The sequence below is a fragment of the Penaeus chinensis genome, chromosome 8, assembly GCF_019202785.1.
Source record: "Penaeus chinensis breed Huanghai No. 1 chromosome 8, ASM1920278v2, whole genome shotgun sequence".
NCBI lineage: Eukaryota > Metazoa > Arthropoda > Malacostraca > Decapoda > Penaeidae > Penaeus > Penaeus chinensis.
The window spans coordinates 2774708-2797207 of NC_061826.1; the positions used below are offsets into that span (position 1 = coordinate 2774708).

Below are 22500 nucleotides of genomic sequence, written 5' to 3' on the forward strand. Positions count from 1 at the left end.
TTGCAACCAGCTGTGCTGACGGACGCACTTATGACCACACCCAAGAATGCCTGTTCTTGGCAGTGTTTATCACAGGTAGATTAAAACTGCCAGGCAAAATTAAGCCATCCTTTCTGTTGATAATGGTACTGCTACATCTTATACTTCATAGAAGACATCGTTTACAACAGCAATACTATAACATCAACATAAGTCATTCCTTAGCCAAATAAAATGCCAAATAATACATCCACAGGTAGTTTGCAGTAATATCCTATGATGTATTTAGCACAAGCCTAAACCTGTTGGTTACTTGTTGGTTAACAGGGACAAGAGAGAACATGTGTTAAAGGAGGTGCAACACAAAGCAGGGCACATGGGCAGGTGTAGCGTAGGTGGGCACAGCTGGGGCTCTCTCTCTGGAGGGATGGGCCACGAACTGTCCTGGGTCGGGCTTTCCTTCCATAAATGCATTGGCTGGTTACCGCTGCCTTAGGCTGCGGGGATAACACCAAGAGCAAGGAGGCTGCTGGCAAGACCAAAGTGTGCAACCTAGAAGGTGCTTACAGCAAAATACACAAGTGGAATCCACTATATATGTTAGGGTTGGAAACCATGAACAGCCTTGCATAACTTTGTCCATGGTCTGTTATTTTTACTGTTGCCTCCAAAAGTCTCTGATTACCTTTTGTTGTTTAGAATAAGATTGTCATATTCCTGGTCTGAGGTGCTGCAAGAGCATCACCTATGAGTTTGTTACAGAATGAAAGTAAATGAACTTGGTGACTGTTTTTTATGCTTATTATTACAGACAATATTGGGCACTCTGAAATTCATGCACCTGTACCCACTAATTTCTGGTAAATTGAGGACTACCAGCAGCCTAGGACTAAGCAAGCGACATTATCAACTGCTGAATGATCTAACTTGTGCTTATTGCTGGGGTGTAACTATCCCACTGATTTGTATGTAACATATTAATGAAAGTGTGCTATTATTCAGCATAATTTGCAAACATAAGTATTTTCCAGTACAGATAATTTCCTTTTAAGAAATGAAAGGACAACAGTTACAAGTAGAAACAGTAAAAAAGTAGAAATTAAGTACAAGTTATCTGACTTAGCCTAGAGACTCATGGAAGCAATGTCAATAATGACAATATTTACATACAGCATCACCTACCAGCTTAGTTACTTGTACAAACACTGATATAAAAACTTTGGTTGCATACAATCTCCAATCATTAATTTTTCCAGACTTCCAATAAAATTATGATATGGCAAAGACTAATGAAAAAATTAAACCTTGCCAGTAACTAAAGAAATTTATACTATGAATCGAGTAGTTTTCCGGTGATATAAGGGTGGTATTTGTTAAACACTCATGATTATGACCTTACGACTAGGTAGTACATATGCTTTGACTGTCTTTATCGTCTAACCAACACTAAATGACCACCAAAATCAGTGATAAAATTTCTTTAATCAAACTCATCTGAACAAATTCAACAAGTATGTAGATGATCTTTAATTTATACATAATCTAGGTCTGGGGTATACACTCACATCATACATTCCTTTAGAAAATAATCAATACAAATTTCACTCAAGGGGCTTAGGAGAAAAATGAGCATTTACTTCAATACACCTTGAATAAATGTTTTTTAAAAAGGGGATGAAAATAGCAACAAGACAGGGATCTGACAGCCTATCTCCTTGCTAATTTACATGGACACTGACACTGTCTATTAGCTTAAGACCTTGTGCATATAAATCGACTTTGTTGCCAGGTCTTCAGCATTAATGTAAATATTTTTTTTTTTTAACTTTAATAGTATGGAGCAGATTCCGACATGGCAGGATCAACCTAGCTCCCTAGTTTTATAGATAACTGGCCAAGTGATTTAGAACTCCCATAGGGTAGCCCTTGAGGGATCTGTGTCCCCGAGTTTAAAGCCTCCATTTTTCTCAGTAACAATATATTGACCAGAGGAATTCTTCAAGCACATCCTTGTGGCTTCACGAAGTTCAATAAAGAATCCTTCTGGGGCCTCAGAGTCTGCCATGATGCCATCTCCACATGCATGCCAGTAACCACCCTGCTGACCTGAAAGATACATGATTATGAACAAAACATTTTCTATAAGTTATAAAAAGATCAACAAGGCTTATGGAAAGAAGTTACATGTACCAAAATCTTTGCTGCCATTTTATATTTACTAGATATTAAGTAAGATAACCAACCAGTCTGTTTGTCATGTGTAAATACACTGAAAACAAACCAAAACCAGCATCCTCTCACTATGTCCCCAGGAATAGGCTGTCTAGAAACAGGCCCATTTATAATTGTCATAATAAAGATTGATATACATAAAAGGCAAAGATCATTTGATTACAAGAGGTGAAAAAATAAGAATACAATAAAACTGATAAAATGGCACATAAGTCTGTCAGGGTCATGTATTTGTTACCAAGCAAAAGAAAAATTTGATTAGCTTACCTCTGAAGAATACTTGTCCTTGATCACCCTTCTCAACACGGATAGTCTCGTAGTTGGCTTTATTACACTCCATCTTCAATGTGTTTACCTTATAGCCAACAAAGCCTTGTTCTCCCTTGAGCACCAACACTGGCCTGTTGAAGAACAGTAAATTACTTATCAGTTCACTAGAAATACACTCTTACTGTTAATTAAGTTTTTAGTAAATAATTTTACCAATCAACAGTATTGTGTAAATATTTGCACGGTCATTCACAAAATTTAACCCTGATAATATTAATCAGGAAATTTTTCTTTTTCTTTTCTTTTTTTTGATAGGAATGGTATGAAGACTCAAGGTTTCACATACATTAATGTACCCATAAGTACTAAACAAATGCTACACTGTCACATGAAAAAAACCCACAAATTCATTAATTCTACTGATTAATCCTTAATGTCTCTTTACCTATTGATAAGGTAGAAGTAGAATCGAGCGCTCTCATCGTCAGGGGAATCTGCGTTGGCGAAGAGATGGCCAGACTTTTTGGTTGCAATGTACTTGCCGTTGTTTGCCTGGAATGCCACTGACCCATCCGCTTGCCAGTGGAAGGTGAAGAGTGCATTTGATGTCCTGTAATTAAAGAGGATATTGTCAGGAGTTCCCCTAGTAATTATTCAACCCAACACATTTCATTTATCGAGAGTGAATTATTAGTGTTAAACTAGTATCATGTAAGAAAAACTTGTAGTGCCCCTATGAACAAAACTCTTATACAATACTCACGGTTTGTTGGCGTTAGCCTGGATGCCACCGCCAGCCTCCAGGGTCCAGTACTTGTCTTGCATAGTGCGCACGTACCAGCGCTTGGTAGCAGCATCATATTCCAGCTGGAATTTTTCGTGGTCTGAGATCTCTTCTTGGTTGGCGGTCACGTCCACTCCTAAAATGGAAAAGAAAATATATCATAAGAAACTTTCAAAGGTAATGTAAACTTTCTACTTTCTATTGGATTTTATGCGGAACAGAGGTTTAATACATCTCCGTCCAGTGAAAGGTATTTAGTGACATCTTCAATGTGGACGGGTTCTCAGAAAACGGGGAACGACAAGGCGGTCAATTAAAGTCCGGGTCAGCCCTCCTGAGAACGTCCGGTCACGATCTATGTGATCCGTCTCGTGCGTGAGGTTGTCACGCCAAAGCTGACGCCACGACGCCTCTCGCACTCGAGTACAATCGTATCGTAAAGCTTCTTATAGCAGGCAGCCTGACCATGTTCAGTTCTGAATCTAAAGTATTACAATCAACATAATCAGTTGACTAACTAACAGGGACAAGTGATTCAATTATCAATATTATCAACATATTAGAAACAAATTAAATAAATCAATTAAAAGATTACTATGGAGTGGAACTATGTTTTATTGTGTGTAATCTACACATTGCGAGCGACCAATGCCCTAGCCTCGTCGCCATGACTGGCTGCCCGTCCTCCACGCAGGCCGTGGCTCTGGACGGGATACAATCAGCCGCTTGTTCCACCGCGGGATTCCTCCTCTTCCAAACCCAAGCTCAAACTGAGACAGGCTGTGAATCGCTGACAAAAGCAACGCAGCACAGCTGATCCCGGCTTCACTCAGGTGGGAAAATCCGCAAGGTTCGTACGGGAATAGTTAAGACTCCTTGACCACTACAGGTCATTCATTTCTCAAATTTGCTCCCAACGATAAAAAAAAATTAAGGCAGAGCCACGAAACTAAACCCAGGAATCATGGGGCTACCACCGGACCACAGTGGCCACAGGTTTCTTTTCACAGAGAATGGAGGTCTTTTATAGCGTGGGCATAGAAGGGCGGAGACGTGACGGTGCAATTCAAGAGCTTCCCTGCAGGACCATATTCCCCCGAGAGGAAAGAGGCTGGCAATACTTCCATTTACACACACACACACACACACACACACACACACACACACATCGCGACTTGCACAAAATAAACGAAAGGAAGGGCAGGTGGGAGGAAGGAAAGGAAGTTGGATGTGACAGCAAGATATAGATGGATAAAAATAGAGGGGGGTTACGTATAAAGAGTGGGGGGGGGGGGTGAATTAGAAGTTTATTAAGGAACAAATTACGTCCTCCAAACAGCCAATGAAGTGTCAAAACAACTTCGCCAGACTTTCTTTCCGTTGTACATCGACGTTTAATTTCCGGATAAAATTCAACGAACACCCTTACCATCTACATAAGTACAGAAAAATTACAGCTTGTGAGACGGGAAGTCACGTGTCAGGGCGTCAGCTATTTGCGGAAAGCCCCACATTTTCGTGATAATGTCGCTCCGACCTCGAAAAACTACCAAAACAGAGGCAGCTTCAAAACAACCGGCAAGTCTCTCACTTACCTGGGAGTATGAAGATAATTGTAAGGTGGAAAGGCTTCTCTCTCTTAATGACACACTACAGATATTCCTTATAGAGCCGACAAACTACATTTCGAATTCCCCCTTCCTATTAGAAATTTTCAACAAAGGAATGATTTGCATTTTCCTCGAACCTGCAACTTTGTAAACCACAGAATTTTTTTACGCACACATTTCCAAACATCGAAAGTACACGAGTAATGACCGACAGCGAAAAGCCACAGCGGAAGGGAAGAACAAGCAGTTATGACTTGGGCGTACATATTACTTCTAAACCTACCTACCATTTCGGAAAACTCACAGGATTTTTAATGAGTGCTATAATTCTGATCTGTTATAACATATATAATAAACTTGTAACAATTCCAGGAGTCTTGTATACACAAAGGAGGACAGTAAATCTTCGACTATATTTATAGTTTCCCAACCTCGTTTATAAAACAATTACACGGTGAAGAGAGAGAGAAAAAAAGGAGGGTAACGCCAAAAGACACAGGCAAGGGAAAGCTATGGAGTCATGAAGAGTGTCTGCTAACAAAGCCAACCAAAGGACTGCTAACAAAGCCAAACAAACGACACAGGAAGCTAGGATTGATTCTGTATCTGTGGCACTGGAAGATTTCGCTGTAACGTGAAACAATCTAGGGTCTGTATTAGGATGAGAAGTGCTCATAGAATGAATGGATAACGTGCTCACTGATTTTCAGCAACCGTCATAATGGAGAATTATTCTTAACATTCTGACAAACATGCAACATTCTCCTTCGTCATCTAAGCAGCAAAAAATAAATCGAAATCTGGAATACTTTTTCCTAATTTCCTTTTTTACTTATTTATACGAGAGAAAATCCCAAGTATCCGGTACATAGACATGCGAAACCTGGAGCGAATGTGAAAGAGTTGAGAGTGCTTGAGACCGTGGATGCGAGTGTAAGGTCTCACCATGAACGCCAACTGGAATCATGATATAAATACTTCCAAAAATGCACAACCCCTTGAAATAATTTTCCATATGCTCACATCTACGCCTCACTTCTACCTTTAACTTGGCCGAGCCAGTCTCTCGATTATTCAGAATGCTCCTGACCTCGCTACCTATCCCGTCCACCCACTCTTTACGCCGCCATTTCTCTCTGTTTTCCGAAGTCTTTTATTCTGGAGCAAAATTCTTCCCTCTTTCAATTTACATATACTCCCTAAAGCCACTTTTATTTTTCTTTCGTTGCTTCTTCTCTCATCCTTAATACATTTCCATATCCTTCTTATATTTTTCTATCTTAGTCCCCCGTTTTCCAATTTTTCGACCACATGGACACAAGGGTCTCGTATTATTTTTCGCGATAAAGAACAGCAGTCATAAAACCTCAAGCTAAAAACGATGAATATCGCAAACACCAATGAAGTATAAGCAAAATTCTGAGGCGGGAGGATATTTGCAAATACGAAGAATGGGGCGGAGCAAGGAACAGAGATGGGGGACGGGGACGGGAATGGGATGGGATGGGGTCGTGGGGAAGGGTGGGTGGGGGGAATAGCTTCGAATCAATGAAGTAGCAAGGGGTGGGGGGAAAAGACATCGGCAGGAGGAGTGGGGAAGGAGGGAGGGAGGAGGAGGGGAAGAGGAGGGAGGGAGAGAAAAAGGGGGGGGGGGATGAAGCTGATAACAAGACTGTCACTCGTCATGGAAACTTCTTGCAACGTAAGATACGCAACTTGGCATAATTACCGGTACTTCCTTTAGTGGGTTACGGACAGGTCTGTGATTATCGTTATTTCATGTGATAAATTATTAAATAATTATTCTATGTTAGATATTTTTATTGAAATCTGTATATAAATGCATTAAGACTTGTGCTTGCTCCCAAGATCACTAATACCGTTTTCTATCTTGTGATTCACTAAACAAAGAAAACGAAGCCCCACGGCGCTGACCACTGTCACCACTACCGCGACCTCCCGCGGGCCACCCGTTGACACCAGGGCGGCCGGGGACAGAACCGCAGGTTCTACCGGTCACGTTTTTCGGGGGAGGACATGGGAAATGCCACATCACGTTCGCTTGGAAAGGCACGCCACGAACTATCTCCTGTGAGGTTTTGACTTTGTCATTATTGTTATCATCATTATTTGCTGTTGGAAATTCCTGACACATGCAGATACCTACCCATTTCATAATGAATAAAACGGTGAACGTCTGAAACAAACCCCACATCAGCCTACTCCCCAATGCACTAACCACATAAATCACCCACAGGAGCTCAGGGGCGTCGCGGCGGGCCCAGCTCTCCCCTCGACATATGGCACATGACATCACCGGCCGGCACCCTCCCTGCCATACCGCATGTCGCTTCCTCGCTTTCTCCGTTGGCATTTTCTCCTTCCGTATTAACGAACCTTTGACACAATTTCATGCCGAATGAAACCGGGAGTAAACTCTTAGAGAGAAAGAAAAGCTCAAGAAGAAAAAATAATAAGTAGAAGAAATGCACATGAACCGACCGACCTGCTTTGTCCAGAGGCCTAAGTATCCCTCGGGTCTATTGTCAGAGGGACGCACTAAATCCCGATATTAATATGGAGCTGCTTTTACTCTTCTCTTCTCTTGTATCCTCCCTTTCCCTTCCCCCACCTCTTCCCTTCTCTCCCTTCTCCTCTTCCCTTCTCCTTTTTCTCTCCCCTTCTCTTCCTTTTTCTCTTCCCTTCTCTTCCTTCTCCTTTTCCCTTCTCCTTTTCCCTTCTCCTTTTCCCTTCTCTTCCTTCTCCTCTCCCCTCCTCCTCCCTTCCCCTCTCCATCCATCTTCGTCCCTCTCTTCCATCATACTTCGTCACAACAGACTTCAGAGACATCAAATACTTTATGACCCCATTCTAAACCATATGTGTCTACCCCCTATACTCCTCGTTAACCCCTGTTTGTGCGGGGGTCGGAGGAGGAGGAGGAGGAGTAAGGAACTTGTGCTCTAGACTGGGCTAAAACTGCTGGCAGAACTGTGGGTTTCTTCCTCTTTGGTTGTTATGGTTGTTAATTGCGTGTGTCCGAGGTAGGCATGTGTTTGTTTTCTGTCTGCTTGTTTGTTTGTGTGTTTTGTAAGTCTTATGAGTAGGGAGGCAAGGACGGCGCGACAGAGGCAGACACGGTCTCCAGAAACACCCAAACCAAACTACCAAAAATAAGAATAAAACAGACAAACAAGAGCTAGACATTATAAATAAATAAATAAAAAATCCACCAGACAAGACAGACAGACAGCGAGGCGGAGAGCACCTGGCAGAGCGCACAGTCATAGCGGATGTACCGAGGGCAAGCATTACATCTTATCGGCTCCCACTTCCTGCCGATGTATCAGATGACGGCGTTGGTGTTGGTGTTGGCGCGGCGCCTCGACAACGGTGGCATCTGAGCGGGGTTTCCTGCGATTAACTTCTTAACATAATTAGAGATTCCCACGTCACTTCTAATTAATTCAACTCAATGTTTATTAAGCTTTAGGATATCAAAGGATAAAATAATCAGCAAATGGTATCACACCTTTCATGAAATAATTATAAAGGATAACGTTTTAAGCCTGTAACTGTAGCTTAAACTAATGGCCTTGAACACTTCGGTAACTTGGTATATTATTCACACTGACAAACTATTCATGAGAAGATGAGTATGCACGAACGAGCATAATTCGCACTGCAACGACTGGCACGCAAATTAAATCCTTCAGGACTTTGAGTCTACAAAAGCGATTTAACTTTCATGCACATTATCACTGGGCGGTGGATAATGAAAACGTGATTTAAAGCCACCGCAATCTCCTTGCTTTTAAAACTCAGTTATGTCCGTTTCCGAAAGATGTAACACCCAAACTGTCCAGCAGATAATGGATACGATAACGAAACAAAGTAAAATAGGCAACGCCACATTTCTCGCTCGCGTCTCGCAGAATGTTCCCGCAGCTGCCCCGTCCTCCCTTCGCCCCACCCCCCTCTCCTCACCGCTATTCACTATCGCCTCCCCTCTCTTGGGCACGTGTTCCGTTCTTCTCCCCTCCCTCCTTATTTCCTCCTCCCCTTCCTCCTCCCCTTTAATCCCCCATCCTCGCCCCCTACTCCTTCTCCCCCATCCTCCTTATCCTCTCTCCTCCCGGTGTGTCCCTCCACAGGACTTGTGTCCCATGGGGCCCGAATTAACAACAAAATAGTGACGGAAGAATAGGAATAAATCGAAGCCAAATGCGACACATACATAAACACGTTCAAAGTGCCTTCCCATTTAAAAAAATAAAGAATTAAAATATTTATAAAAAATAAGAGTGGCATGATAAAAAAAAAATCACACAAAGAGGCAAAAAATGACAAAAGAAAAGAAAATAGAGGAAAAAAAAACGAGTTATTCCGATAATGTGGCAATCCCATCCACTCCTTCCCATTCTTCATCTCCCGTCTCACCAGCATCCTCCCCGACTCTCCATCTCCAATAACCATTTCATCGCGGGAGATGGCGTGGCGCCGACAGACTCTTATCGACGCGATTCGATTCCAGAATGTTCCAGACGCGGCCGAAGCGAGCGGAGGAGCGGACGCACTGATGGTCATTATGATTATGATGGCGGCCCTTTCGTCCTCCTTTCGCTTTCCCTTCCCTTCCCTTCTCCCTCTTCCCTGCCTCTTTCTCCCTCCCGATTTCCTCTCCCTTTTATCTACCTTCATCTTCCCTAATAAGCGAAGGTAAGAACAGCATGGTAATAATAATAACCAAAAGGGGAAAAGGAAAAGAAGACAAACAACGAAGATAAACCAAAACAAAGACGACAAATCACAGAAACTAAAAACGAGAAGGAATATTGCAACAAGGAAGACAGAAGGATATTTGAAACAAAGTAATGAAGACCAGAGCTGTGATGATTAGCCTCGAGTGGAACTAATTACACACGCGAGAAGCTCAAGAGAGGATGATAGCTTTAAGAAGTTTAAAACACAGAAAGATAAGGAAGTTGGTCTTTAATATAGCAGCTGGAAAATTGGGGAACAAAGGGGTGTAGAGGGAACGACGGGGTAGAAGAGGGGCAAGAAAAGAGGTACCCGAGAAGGGGAAAGGGTTGAGAGGGCGAGGGATACGAGGAGAGGGTACGTGACAAGGGCAAAGGGCTTGGAGATGAGGAGTAGGGGGGGGGGGAGGGGAGTTAGAACAAGGGGAGTGGGAGGAGAGGTAGGCAGAGGAAGGAGGGGTAAGAGGAGTGGTAGGGGGTAAGGGGAGAAGGGGCACGGAGGGTATGGGCAGAAGAAATTAATAAAAAAGGCTTAACAGACGCACATTGTAAGGTAGAAAAGCAGCTTTCAATTCATCCCGCGGGGAAACACACTCATAGGCCCTTCGCTGTCTTGTGCGGCCCTTGAGAGTCATAGGGAACAGGCTCTCTTCCCCTCAACTTCCTCCTCTTCCTCGTCGCTTCCCTCTCAAGCACTCGTAATCACCGCCAAACCGGAAACGCCGAGGGGAGGAGCGACCAGAAGTCACAAGAAAAGACAAAAAATAAATAACCCTATTTCTTTTGCCGGTTGTAACGGTGTCATGTTTATTGGATGACAACAGCACTCCCAGCAAGATAACTGGAAGAGTCATGGCTGCGTTTCCTCTCCTGTCATTTCATTCTACCCATGGGGCGTGACATGACATGACATCTTCTTTCACACGAACTTCCTGGCGTCACAATCCCTTGTAAACACGCATGCATCCTTGCAAAACCAAACACACACAAACACAAACGGGTACGCTCTGTCTGTCTGTCTGTCTGTCTGTCTTTCTCTCTCTCTCGCTCTCTCCCACACACACCCTCACACACACTTAAACCGAAGGGTAGAACCAAAGGGCAGATCAGCAAAGCCTGCAATGCCTATACATCCACACACACTCAACACAGAAACCGGGAACCCCACAACCCCGAATGCCAACAAAACCAATGAACGAAGAAAACCAATATAATACGTCCCTCGGCCGTTCAAGCTGTTCCTCGGCCTCCCCGCAGCATGGCTTCCTCTCCCTCTGTCACCTAATTAGCCATTCGGTCTGGTGATGAGGTTTGGGGTTTCAGTCGCGGGGGAGAGGTTTCCTATTGGCATTTTCTGGTCCACTTTTTTAAAGGAGAATTACCTAACGACAATCAATGTGGTTTAATTTTAAACGTATTTCTGTGCGTCCGGTTCGGCTCAATTCATTATCATCATATTAAATTTTCTTAATTAAAGTTCCGTTATTAGTTCCCTTAAAAAAAAAAAAAACTGAAACGAGGTCACTGCTAAACAGGGCTAATTACCCAGTTATTTCCCGGACAAGCCATTTCCCTTAATCACCTTATCCACCGATCTAAATTTGGAAACGCACAGGCCCAAAATGGCACGTGCCAGGTAGGTCTACTCGTTCTGCTTTCATGGTCGCACGTCGCCATTTTCGTCCGTAATGCTTACCCACGAGGAAGATAATTGAGGCGCAGTCATGGTCCCTGACGGTGCTAGGCGCTGCTCATGACGATGTAATTATTACCTACGAGCGCCATGGACTCGCTAATGGAAAACGGAAGAGGCGGGAAAACAGAAAGACCACCTTTAGGCAGCGGTTCCATATGTCATGGCGTACTTAGAACAAAACCGCAATCGCACATTTCCACATATATACATATGAAAGGAGAAAACACACTACCGTGTTGATGTATACAATATATACATATGATCATAAAATTACACGGTTTCGGTTTCATAATTTCTGCATTTGCATATTGATATTTGAATTGTCAGTCTGCAAGAACAAATCCAATTTAACTCTTCACATAGCATTTTGCGATTTTAAAACAGTGTGGGATTTGCCTTCTGCCTTCCCATCCACTGTCTCCCTCTGTCTAACACCCTGACAACACGTGCTGTTCACACTCCGCCTTTCCTGACCCCTTCCACCACTTGCTTCCCCGCTTCCCCCCTTCCCCCATCCACCCTACCCTTCCCCTCTCCTCCCCCCACCCACCTGACGGCCAGGTGCGAGCGAGCAGGTGAGATCGTCGCTCCAGTGCCCAGGTAGACGAACGATTAGGAGCGGTGGGGCGGTAAAGCCTCTGCACCGGAGTGGCTCTGCGGCGAGCGGAAATAGAGACTAAAGGTGGCAAGGCGAATGGAAATGTGGGCGAAGAGCCGAAAAAAAAGATAAGCTCCGTCACAAATTATGGAAATCCGAAGATGGTTTCATAAACGAAGTTACTTAGGAGAGAATGGACGTAACGGGAACTCGGAAGGTTTAATAACGTGATCACCGAACAGGCCTTTGAAGATATAATCGCGCTATCAAGACCAAATCAAAGTGTAAATCCTATCGAGAAGAACAGAGGGGGGGGGGGGGGTCTGTGGAAGGGAGAGAGGGGAGGGGGGGAGGGGGAGGGGGGGAGGGGGAGGGGAGGGGAGGGGAGGGGAGGGGAGGGAGAGATAGAGAGGAAGGGACAGAGAGGGAGGGAGGTAAGGTGGGGTCACGAAGAAATAAAGGAGCCAACGATGAGGAAAACAGATGTACAGGGGGAGGAGGAGAAGCAGGGAGAGAGAAAGAGGGGTAGATAAGGTGGGGGAAGGAAGATAAAGCGGCAACAGAGGGTAAATGTGAAATGGGGTGTCAAGGGAGATTGCTATACAATTATGTCCTTATAGGGGAGAGCCATCGTAGTAACTCAGGTGGAAACTGCAGCCTTGTATAGGAGGAGAGGGGGATGCTAACTGATATATGGATCGCTACATACGCAATGTACACTTCTTGGCAAATGGGAGAAAAAAAATCGTGGTGCGTAGTCAATCTGTCGTGTTTACAAAGCGAGAACAAAGGTAAAAAAAAAAAAAAAAAAAAAAAATCCAAGAAAAATAAGAAAAAAAAACACTTCCTCTTGCGAAAATAATATCATTCTAGTGTTTTCTACTCGAAAGTTTGGGATTTAAAACCGAAAATCACACTTGGGGGAGGGGGAGGGAGGGAGGGAGGGAGGGAGAGAAAATCACACTTGGGGGAGGGAGAGGGAGAGAGAGAGAGAGAGAGAGAGAGAGAGAGAGAGAGAGAGAGAGAGAGAGAGAGAGAGAGAGAGAGAGAGAGAGAGACAGAGAGAGAGAGAGACAGAGAGAGAGAGAGACAGAGAGAGACAGAGAGAGAGAGAGAGAGAGAGAGAGAGAGAGAGAGAGAGAGAGAGAGGAGAGAGAGAGAATTAAGTCCCTAATTCGTAACCAACAAACATTTACACACCCGCGACACCCCGCACTCCCCACGCCAAAGAGAGGAACAAGGGGAAACGAAAAGAAGCAAAGGAAAGGGGAGACTATAAAAAAAAAAAGAGGAAACAATAATTTCGCAGCGTCTCGCAGGCCTTCCCTTCCCCTCGGCTCGGCTCTCCCCTCTAATTACCCCACACTCCGAGGGCTTTACGATACCTCTTTATGCTCTCGCGAGGAGGGCGGATGAGGGGAGAGATCGGGAGCGAAGAGGGGAAGGAGAAGAAGGGGAGAAGAGAGGAGGAGGTGAGGAGACAGGGAGAAGAGAGGAAACGAATGAGGGAAGAAGCAATAGGATAAGAATGGTAGAATAGGTGGTGAATAAAAAATAGGTAGAGAGAAGAATACTGGGAAGAGGTAGAGACTGAGAATATCAAGAAGAAGTGAAGTGAAATCGGAAGTAGACACAAAATATCAAAATCACAGAACACAAACAAACAAACAAACAAACAAAAACGCACATCCCCCGAACCAGTCTATCAACCCAGCTAACATATACAAAAAAAAATCCTAGTACAACTGTCCACCAACAGCTATTAGAAATGAAAAACAAAACAATGCAGGGGCGGCGCTGTGCTCTCCATGAAGCGATCCAGCTGTCCAACTTCTGGCCAGTAAGTTTCCGGAGGCTTATAATCTCTTGTTTATGAGTTGGTTTTATGAGGTGGCTTTATGGCGCGGCCTGGGACGGGGCGCAGGAGGAAGGCGAGGATATGCAGCCAACCACTGCAACGTAAAGCTTGACATTGCAACTGAAGCAACAGGAAAAGGTGTAGTTCTGTTTTGATTACTATATTTTTTTTATGCTATAAATGTGCAGTGTAATGCGTGGATTGTTGGGAGATAAATATGGAAAGAGAGAAAAAGACAAAATATGGTTTATATGTGCTCTATGATGTCTGACCCAGCCACCATTAAATGTATAATCTGTGCATTATTGGGCCACGATCTGTTTTTTCCTTCATCGTTTTAAACCGTCTACCGTCCATCGATTTCCAGCGCTGCCATCATTATCAATTACGATTATTCTTTATTCCCCGGAAGTCCATTAACCTGTCTCTTTATCGGCCGCACCTGCCCATTAGAGTGCCTCTCATTGGCCGACAACCAACCAGTGCCAACCTCGCCACACTCTTCGTTGCCATTAACGAGCGACTGGCGCCAGGTAATAAGGGGCGAAGGAGGGGGGAATGGATAGAAAAAAGAAGGGAAGAGGAGGAGGAGACGAGGAAAAAAGAACAATAAGAACAAATAAAGTATTGAAAAACATAGACATCACGGTGCAAAAAAAACGCCTAACTTGATGACGCACCGATGCCTTCTACAGCTGGTCTTTAATTCTACGGTTGAAGGACAAGAAAGGGAGAAGGGAGAAGGAAGAAGGGCGAGGGGCGAAAGGGCCAAGAGCGGCGAAAACTTCCCTTCAAATGTAATCCTCTGTAGTCGACAGAACGCGTGTGTCTTGGCCTGATTATTTGTCTTGGATTATGGCGAGGGGTCCGGAGGAAGGGGGAAGGGGGGAAGGGGGAAGGGGGAAGGGGGAAGGGGGAAGGGGGAAGGGGGAAGGGGGAAGAGGGGAGAGGGAAGAGGGGAGAGGGAAAAGGGAAGGGGGAAGAGAGGAGCCATGGGGAGGGAAAATGTTTATCCTTTGCGTGTCGGCGAATGAGGTGGTGTCGTGTCTCAGTGAATCAACGAAACACCTTTGGGGGTAAGAGGAAGAGGTTAATTATGTTTTTTCTCTATTTAACATTAAACAAAATCTGGAATTTCGAAGACGCGCTCCTCGCCGATCCTATAAAAATACAAAAATACAAAATCCTCAGGCAAAAAATAAAAGTTCCTTCATTCAACATTTCTGCCTCTAGAATCGACCCCTTGTTGGTTTAGTAGCGAAGCCGTCATGTTACCCACTTGCCCCTCCCTTCCCCCCCTCTCCCCTCTCCCTTCCCCTCGAAAACACTCCCCGGTTGCTCCCACATAAAAAGTCTGGAGGGAAAGTCAATTATTCAGAAAAGGAAATACGGGAAACAACAGTTGCGGTTTTCACGTCAGATGTTCTGTTGCTAATTTACTTTCTCGGAAGTTTCTCATGGAAAAAAAAAATGTTTCCTTTTCTTTGGGGGAAATAAAGTTTTCTCTAACAGCTGAAATGATCTTGTTAGTCAAACAAAAACATGGTTCCCCTTCTAACTAGCCTGTCCAAAACAGTAACAACTCCCCGCCCCCCTTCCATTCAGGCCTCCTCCCTCTCAAACCCGCAGGCTGTTCGAGTTAGAGGAGGGTTAGAAGGAAATTTGAGGGAGAGACAGGAGGGGGGGGGGGCAAAGGGGAGAGTCAAGGGGGGAAGGAAGGAGGAGAAGGCCGGGAGAAGACAGGGGGGAGGAAGGAGGAGAAGGCCGGGAAAAGACAGGGGGAGAGGCGAGGGAGAAGGCAGAGGGAATAGAGACAGGAGGTGGAGGGAACGGGCAAGGGAGGAGAGGACCCGAGCCGGTACAAGGCTCCCCCGTAAACGTATTACCTCGCAATCAAGGAGTCTATACATCCACCAGCAACCGCCAGCTCGCTACTCCGGAACACCCGCATCCTCTCCTTCCGCCTAAAATGCTGCAGTCCCCTTCTCCCTTCTCCTTATCCCTTTCCCCGCTCACGCCTCGACAAGATGCTGACCATGATGCTGCCTTTTATATCATCCCTGCCTCGTATCCTTAAGTTGGCACTTTTTGAGATTACTTGGGGAGGGACGAGATAAATGCGTCCTTTGCAGCCCTGAGATGATGGAGATAACATGAAGGTCTTTCCTCTTTCTTAAGTTAATCTCGGGGGAAAATATTGTGGGAAACCAAAGAAGACGAATATTTTCTATGCACGTAACGATAAAATCAACGGAAGAGCTAAAAGCGAAAGAAAAGATACGCACATAATAATACAAAATACAGCAATAGAGAAGCGAGAAAATGAAAATAAAGAACGAAGGGAGTGGAAGAAAAGGGAAGTGGGACAGAGAGGAAAGGGGGAGGTAAAGGGAGGGGGAGAAGGGGAGGAGAGGAAGAGACGTGTAAAGAAACACGAGCCAGACAATGACACGACGCGAGGGGGGGGGGGGGACACACAATGTGTCACTGAGGTTGTGAATGACGCCAAGTGGACAGGGAGATGAAAGGAGAGGAACAAAAACACGCCGACCTTCATTTGTGTGTGCGTGTGCGTGTGCGTGTGCGTGTGTTTGTGCGCGCGCGCGCGCGTGCGTGTGTGTGTGTGTGTGTGTGTGTGTGTGTGTGTGTGTGTGTGTGTGTGTGTGTGTGCGCGTGTGTGTGTGTGTGTGTGTGTGCGCGCGCGAGTGTGAGTGTGAGTGTGAGTGCGAGTGTGAAAGAGAAGAGAAGAGAAGAGAAGAGAAGAGAAGATTAGAAAAGAGAAGAGAAAAGAGAAGAAATAAAAGAAAAAAGACCGAGGGACCCTGTAAAAACAACAACAACAACAACAGAAATGAGCCGGCGAGAGGGTCGACAAACACCTGGACGACACCGACAGCAGAAAAACGAAAGCAATAACCCGGCGAAGCAGCAGCCGCCAAGAGAGGAACAAAAGCAACTCGGGAGCGCACCAGGGACCCGGACCGTGTTTGTTCGGAGATCGCTAAGTCTACTCGAGAGGTTAAAGGGGGGAAGGGGGGAGGGGGAAGGGGGGAGGGGGGAGGGGGAAGGGGGGAGGGGAAGAGGAAAAGGGGTGGGGGAAGAGGAAAAGGGGTGGGGAAAGGGAAAGGGGAAAAGGAAGGTGAAGGGGTAGTGGTAGGGGAGAGAAGCGAAAAGAAGAAGTGATGGGGAAAGGGTAAGGAGGGAAGGGGAAGGGGAAGGGGAAGGGGAAGGGGAAGGGATGGGAGGGGAGAGGAAAGGGAAGAGGGAAGGAGAGGGGAGGGGAGAGGAGAGGAAAGAGGAAAGGAGAGGGAAAGGGAGAGAAGGCTAAGGGAAGTGGGGGAGAAGTCGTCAGGGGAAGGGGAAGGGTGACGAAGGGTAACAGTGTGATTGAGAAAACACGTTGAGAAGTGTGGACGGATGAGGTCAAAAATGCAATAAGGTGGAGAGAAACCGAGAAGAAAGAAGAGATGGAGAATAAGGAAGGAAGAGGAAGGAAATGATAATAAGAAGGCGGAAATAAGGGCAAATCGGAGGGGGGATTAGGGAGAACCTGTTCATGTTCGTTATTCATCATTGACTTCAATTTATGACTTCTTCCTCCTCCTCCTCCTCTCTCTACTGCGTTCCTCCCTCTCATTCTCTCTCATTATCCCCTCTCTCTCTTTCTCTATAATTCTCTGCTTATTATTTATCTATTACTCATTCTATTTATCTATTCTTTCTTTCTCTTCTCTCTCTCTCTCTCTCTCTCTCTCTCTCTCTCTCTCTCTCTCTCTCTCTCTCTCTCTCTCTCTCTCTCTCTCTCTCTCTCTCTCTCTCTCTCTCTCTAAAACTCTCGACAAAACCGCCTGGAGATTTGAAACGTGGCACCCCCCCCCCTCCTTCAATCCAATTCCTCAGCATGAATAATGTATAATCACGTTTAGACCTTATGTTAATTTCCGAGCCTCGAACATAACCTAGCGACGTGTTCTCCTTGTGATGTAATAGGGTAATCGTCCTTATGAAATGTGTATTCATGTGTCGAATTTCCTGTTGTTTTTCTGTTCTATCTTTGTGATTTCTATCAGCTCTCACACGCGCTCTATCAACTTAAGAACATTCAGGAATGCGTAAAAAAAGCACAAAGACGCTAGCGAGTATAACTGCAGCCCTCAAGATCAATTGCAAAGTGGAAAAAGTAAGCTGCCAGACGCGCCACACGAAGACACGCCAGTCCAACTAGCGAGGGTCGAGGCAGGCGGCCACGTGGTGCAGCGGCGCCGGGCGGGGGGAGGGGTGCGAAGGAGGAGGAGGAGGAGGGGGGAGGTACGAATGCGGCGAGAGGGGGCACGGGGGCGGGAGGGGGGAGGTACGAATGCGGAGAGAGGGGGCACGGGGGCGGGAGGGCGTACGTACGCACACGGCACGCGGGCTCAATTCGTCCGCCGCTAAGCCCTTCGCTGCACACTTGTTCGCGTCCCACGGTCTCCGGAGCCCTCGCGTCTTGTCCGGCATTCTGGTCCCGTGTTTTCCCGCACTTTGCCTCGCGTTCGAAGTCCCTTTTCGTTCGCACACATTCTCCTTTCTCTCCAGCGTGTCTATGGTCGACATTCCACGCCAGAGAGAGCCTCGTGCGCACCCTACCCCCTCATCAATCACCCCCAACCCCTGTGACCTCCGGAGTCAGGGAGCAGGCGCGGCAGACTAAACATGCATCACTGTGGTTGCTTGTTATTAGTTGTGAATCTATGTGTATACACGAGATAATACTTCGAGGGTGGAGGTGCGAGGGGAGATTGGTGGCGGGGTGGTGGGTGGGGGAAGGGGGGGAGGTGACGTTGCAGGGAAATGCCATCGCAAGAAAGAAAGGTCAAACAAATTAAGTTGATGGACGGTGGTCAAGAAGAAAAGCTAAAAGCAACACTGCCCATTTCTAAGGAGAAAGACAAGTCTTGACTTTCAGATACGATATTTAAAAATTGCTATTGTACTGCAAATTGCAAACTCGACGCAAGAACGATGCAAGGGAGACTTACATCGGTATGAAGGGAAAAGGGGAGCAGAACGAAGGGGAGACAGCAAGAGGAGGGAAATGCGGGGAAACGAAGGGAGAGGGGACGAAGGAGAGGAGGGGCGAGAGGAGGAATGAACAGAGGAGGGAGAGGGTAGAGGGGGAGGGGGCAAGAGGACCGAGGGGAGAGGCTGAGCCGCTGAGTCATAGCTTATTTGATTACCAACGACTTATAATAGCGACGTTCACACAACACGCGCTCCCGGGCGGACGGAGGACGAAACTAGCAAGACAAACAGAACCAAAACAACAACACGCCAATAAACAAATAAAAGCCTTCCAATCAAAATGCAAATTTCCTCGTCGATCAAAGTCGAAATTAGTTTACGACGATGTCACACGCGCGAAACCCGCTCCCTTCCGCTCCCCTCTGGCCGCCGCTGCCGTGGCTGGGCCGTTACTATGGCGATTTCCCCTCGTGCGGCGTGCGGACTTCTCGATTCGGAGATATGAACCGAAAAATCCACTGCCCTCCCTCCCTCTCCCTCTCTTTCTCTCTAGAGAAAGAAAGAGAATGAGAGAGAGAGAGAGAGAGAGAGAGAGAGAGAGAGAGAGAGAGAGAGAGAGAGAGAGAGAGAGAGAGAGAGAGAGAGAGAGAGAGGGGAAAAGAAAGAGAAAGAGAATGAAAAAAAGAAAGATAAACAAAGAAAGAGATAAACAGAGAGAGACAGACTATATGACTCATTATGTCAACTGAAGAATGCTGTACACTGTCCCCTCCCCTAATCGAAATCAAGGCGCCACTCCATCTGCAATAGTGCGCGGGAAATTGAGGGATGGGGGGGGGGGAGGAGGCGAGGAGCTCTGCTTTAAGGTCATGAGAGCATCACAACTCATGGGAAGTCTCCATGACGATCCCATGCTAAGTCCAGCATCAGCTACGTCTCTTCGGGGCGAGAGAAGTATGTGAACAGGAGGATCGGAAGGAGAGAGGGGAGGGGAGGTGAGGGGGGAGAAGAGGAGAGGAGAGGAGAGGAGAGGAGAGGAGAGGAGAGGAGAGGAGAGGAGAGGAGAGGAGAGGAGAGGAGAGGAGAGGGGGAGGGGGGGAGAGGAGAGAGGAGAAGAGTGGGGGAGGGGGAAAGGGGATGAGAGGGGGAGATGGGTGAAGGGAGAGAAGGGGAGATCACGTGACAGTCGTTAGCACCGAGAGGGGGGAAGAAGGGGCGGAGCCGGGAAGGAAGGCATCACGTGACATTCGCTGGCTGGCACCGAAATGAACAAGCAATCTCGCGTGACGTTCAATAACAATGTTACTAAGTTCCCACCTACGCTCCTTCCCTCCGCGGCGAATCTACCGTCTGTTACGCGGTCTGGGGAAGGAGGGATAAGCCGGTGTATCCTCCATGTGATACGCGCGTGGAGTCGGAGTGGGGGGGGGGAGTGGGGGGCGCCTAATGGAGTGCCAGTGACAGGCCACGAAACCTCTGAATTGATCAGAAGTGAGAACTGCCACTTGCCCGGCAACAAGAGGACGCGTCGCCCAGCAACTTCGCCCGGCCTCTCCCCCCCCCCCCCCCGCTGGCCGATCGCCAGGACACGGCAGCAGACAGCTGGTCGACAGACTGGCAGCAGCTATCAGACGACTGGCGTAAAAGAGAGAGACCTAATCTAACCTTACTACACAGAGTTGGTGCAATCTGTAGCCAACATATGCCTGACATCCGCGTGTATTTAATTTAAATATGATACTTCTGCGTTGCAAGAGAAAAAGAAAGAGACAGATAAAGCCGTCTGCTTGAAAATAACTAACTAACGGGGAATGTCTAGCAACAATGTAACACATTCGTCGAATTCCAAAAAGAAAAGAAACGAAAAATCCATGTCCAAGAAAGAAAAATTCTTCACTAAAGAATTTCTTCAAACGAAAACAGACAGGGACAGACGGTCGGTTAGCTGAGAAGAGAATGCACCGAGGCCGTTGACAGGAGTGACCGAGTGTGAATAATGAGGATCCTACAAGGGCCACAGGATGGAAAGGAAAGCATGGGAAGGAAAGGAAACTTCAAAAGGAAAATGAAACGCGACGGAAACTTGAGACGCTGACCTACTTTGATGCGAAAACACTTGGTTCAGAAACTGCCGATTTGTCGAGTTAACGATCGCGCCCAACCTCTGCTAAACCCATTTCCTACGTTTGGTAAAGGGAGGAAAGGGAAGGAGGGAGGGACTGAAGGCAGGGAGGAAGGAAGACAGGGGAAGAGAGAGAGAGAGAGAGAGAGAGAGAGAGAGAGAGAGAGAGAGAGAGAGAGAGAGAGAGAGAGAGAGAGAGAGAGAGAGAGAGAGAGAGAGAGAATGAATACCGAAAGAGACAGACAAAGAAGGAAAGGAGGCAGAAAGAGAGAGAGGAGAGAGGAAGGAGAGGGGCATGGCACCACAGTAATCGCCCGCCAGAAAAACCGCAGAGACGCGACGTCGGGTTATATCGCCGAGCTCTTTCTTGGCGGCGCTAAATCACGTTCCCGGCTGACGCACTCGCTAGGGCGATGGGGGGGGGGGGGGGGGCGTGGTTTGTTTTCTTTGAGTGATACGCTGCTCCTTCTAAAGCCACTGTCTGGCACTTGTATAACTCAATCTGCATTTCGTGGTGTTATAAATAACCGAATGAATAAGTGAAAGAGCTAACAAAGAAAAAAAAGAAATGAAGATCATAAATAATCCTAAATAAAGATACGCAAAATAAATAAAGGAAGAAGAGGGGAAAAAATGCTAGAGGGGTTCGCGCTCAAGCAAACCAGTAGGCGGCGATCAGAAAGCAGACAGTGCAGACTAGAACAACACTGCAGTCATTGCACAATCTGACACGAGTGACTAAGGATATCTGAAGGACAGCCCCAACCTCGCCGTCAGAAGGAACAGGTGCGAAGGATCCGATTCCCGTCGCTCCTGTTCTCTCTTCGTGCACCTGTTCTTCTCTATCTCTTTTCTCTCTTTCCCTTCCTCCCATTTTCCCTCTCCCCCTCTCCTCTCTCCTCCCCATCCTCTCCCCATCCTCTCCCCATCCTCTCCACCTCCTCCTCCTCCTCCTCCTCCTCCTCCTCCTCCTCCTCCTCCTCCTCCTCCTCCTCCTCCTCCTCCTCCTCCTCCTCCTCCTCCAGCTGCTCCTCGCTGATCCCTTCGTGATCGAGTTTCACTTTATGAAGTCATTAAAGGGCGAAGTTTCCGGTCGCCTTTAAGTCACCCTCAGCGCCTCAAAGAAGTTACGGATCTGGTACTTACGCTCGTCGCTGCTACATACTCGGGGGGAGACTTGGGGAGATCGACTTACCTGAAAAGGAAAGGAGGGTGTTAGTTAAAGAGAAAATGAGCTGCTATTATTACAGAGATACATAAATAATCGGTTCAATGAGAGAAGATATCAGTTTGAAAAAATATATATGGTTTACGAAAAAAAAAAATTACGATCAAGTTGAACCAAGCGAATCATTCCAAAGAGTTATATTCCATGAGAAAAAAGAAAGAAAGATGGAAATCAAGAAAAAAAAAAACAATAAAACCCCCAGTCGCTTTTCTCCTTCGTCTTTGGCATATTATTATGCGGTCATGATAGACTCATTAACCCAGGAGATTGATGACATTACCGGAGGCGAAGGCCGGTCAGGGGTCCCCGATTTCCATCTCGACCCCCCCCCCCCCGCTCCCCCCCTACTCGTGACCCTGTTC

The 22500-nt window shown here is 46.4% G+C and overlaps 1 protein-coding gene across 7 annotated transcripts in view; it reads right to left on the reverse strand.

The window, feature by feature from the left end:
- The window catches only part of LOC125028089 (protein singed-like), a 155593-nt gene that overhangs the window by 173 nt on the left and 132920 nt on the right, over positions 1 to 22500 (reverse strand). For all 7 annotated transcript variants that reach the window (XM_047617412.1, XM_047617413.1, XM_047617414.1 and 4 more), the window contains exons 7-10: positions 3245 to 3401; positions 2927 to 3091; positions 2479 to 2612; positions 1 to 2085 (exon numbers count right to left, since the gene is read on the reverse strand). The exon at positions 1 to 2085 is cut by the window's left edge and continues 173 nt beyond it. In XM_047617412.1, coding sequence (XP_047473368.1) covers positions 1883 to 2085; positions 2479 to 2612; positions 2927 to 3091; positions 3245 to 3401 — 659 coding nt within the window. In that variant the 3' untranslated portion in view covers positions 1 to 1882. The remainder of the gene's footprint in view (positions 2086 to 2478; positions 2613 to 2926; positions 3092 to 3244; positions 3402 to 22500) is intronic.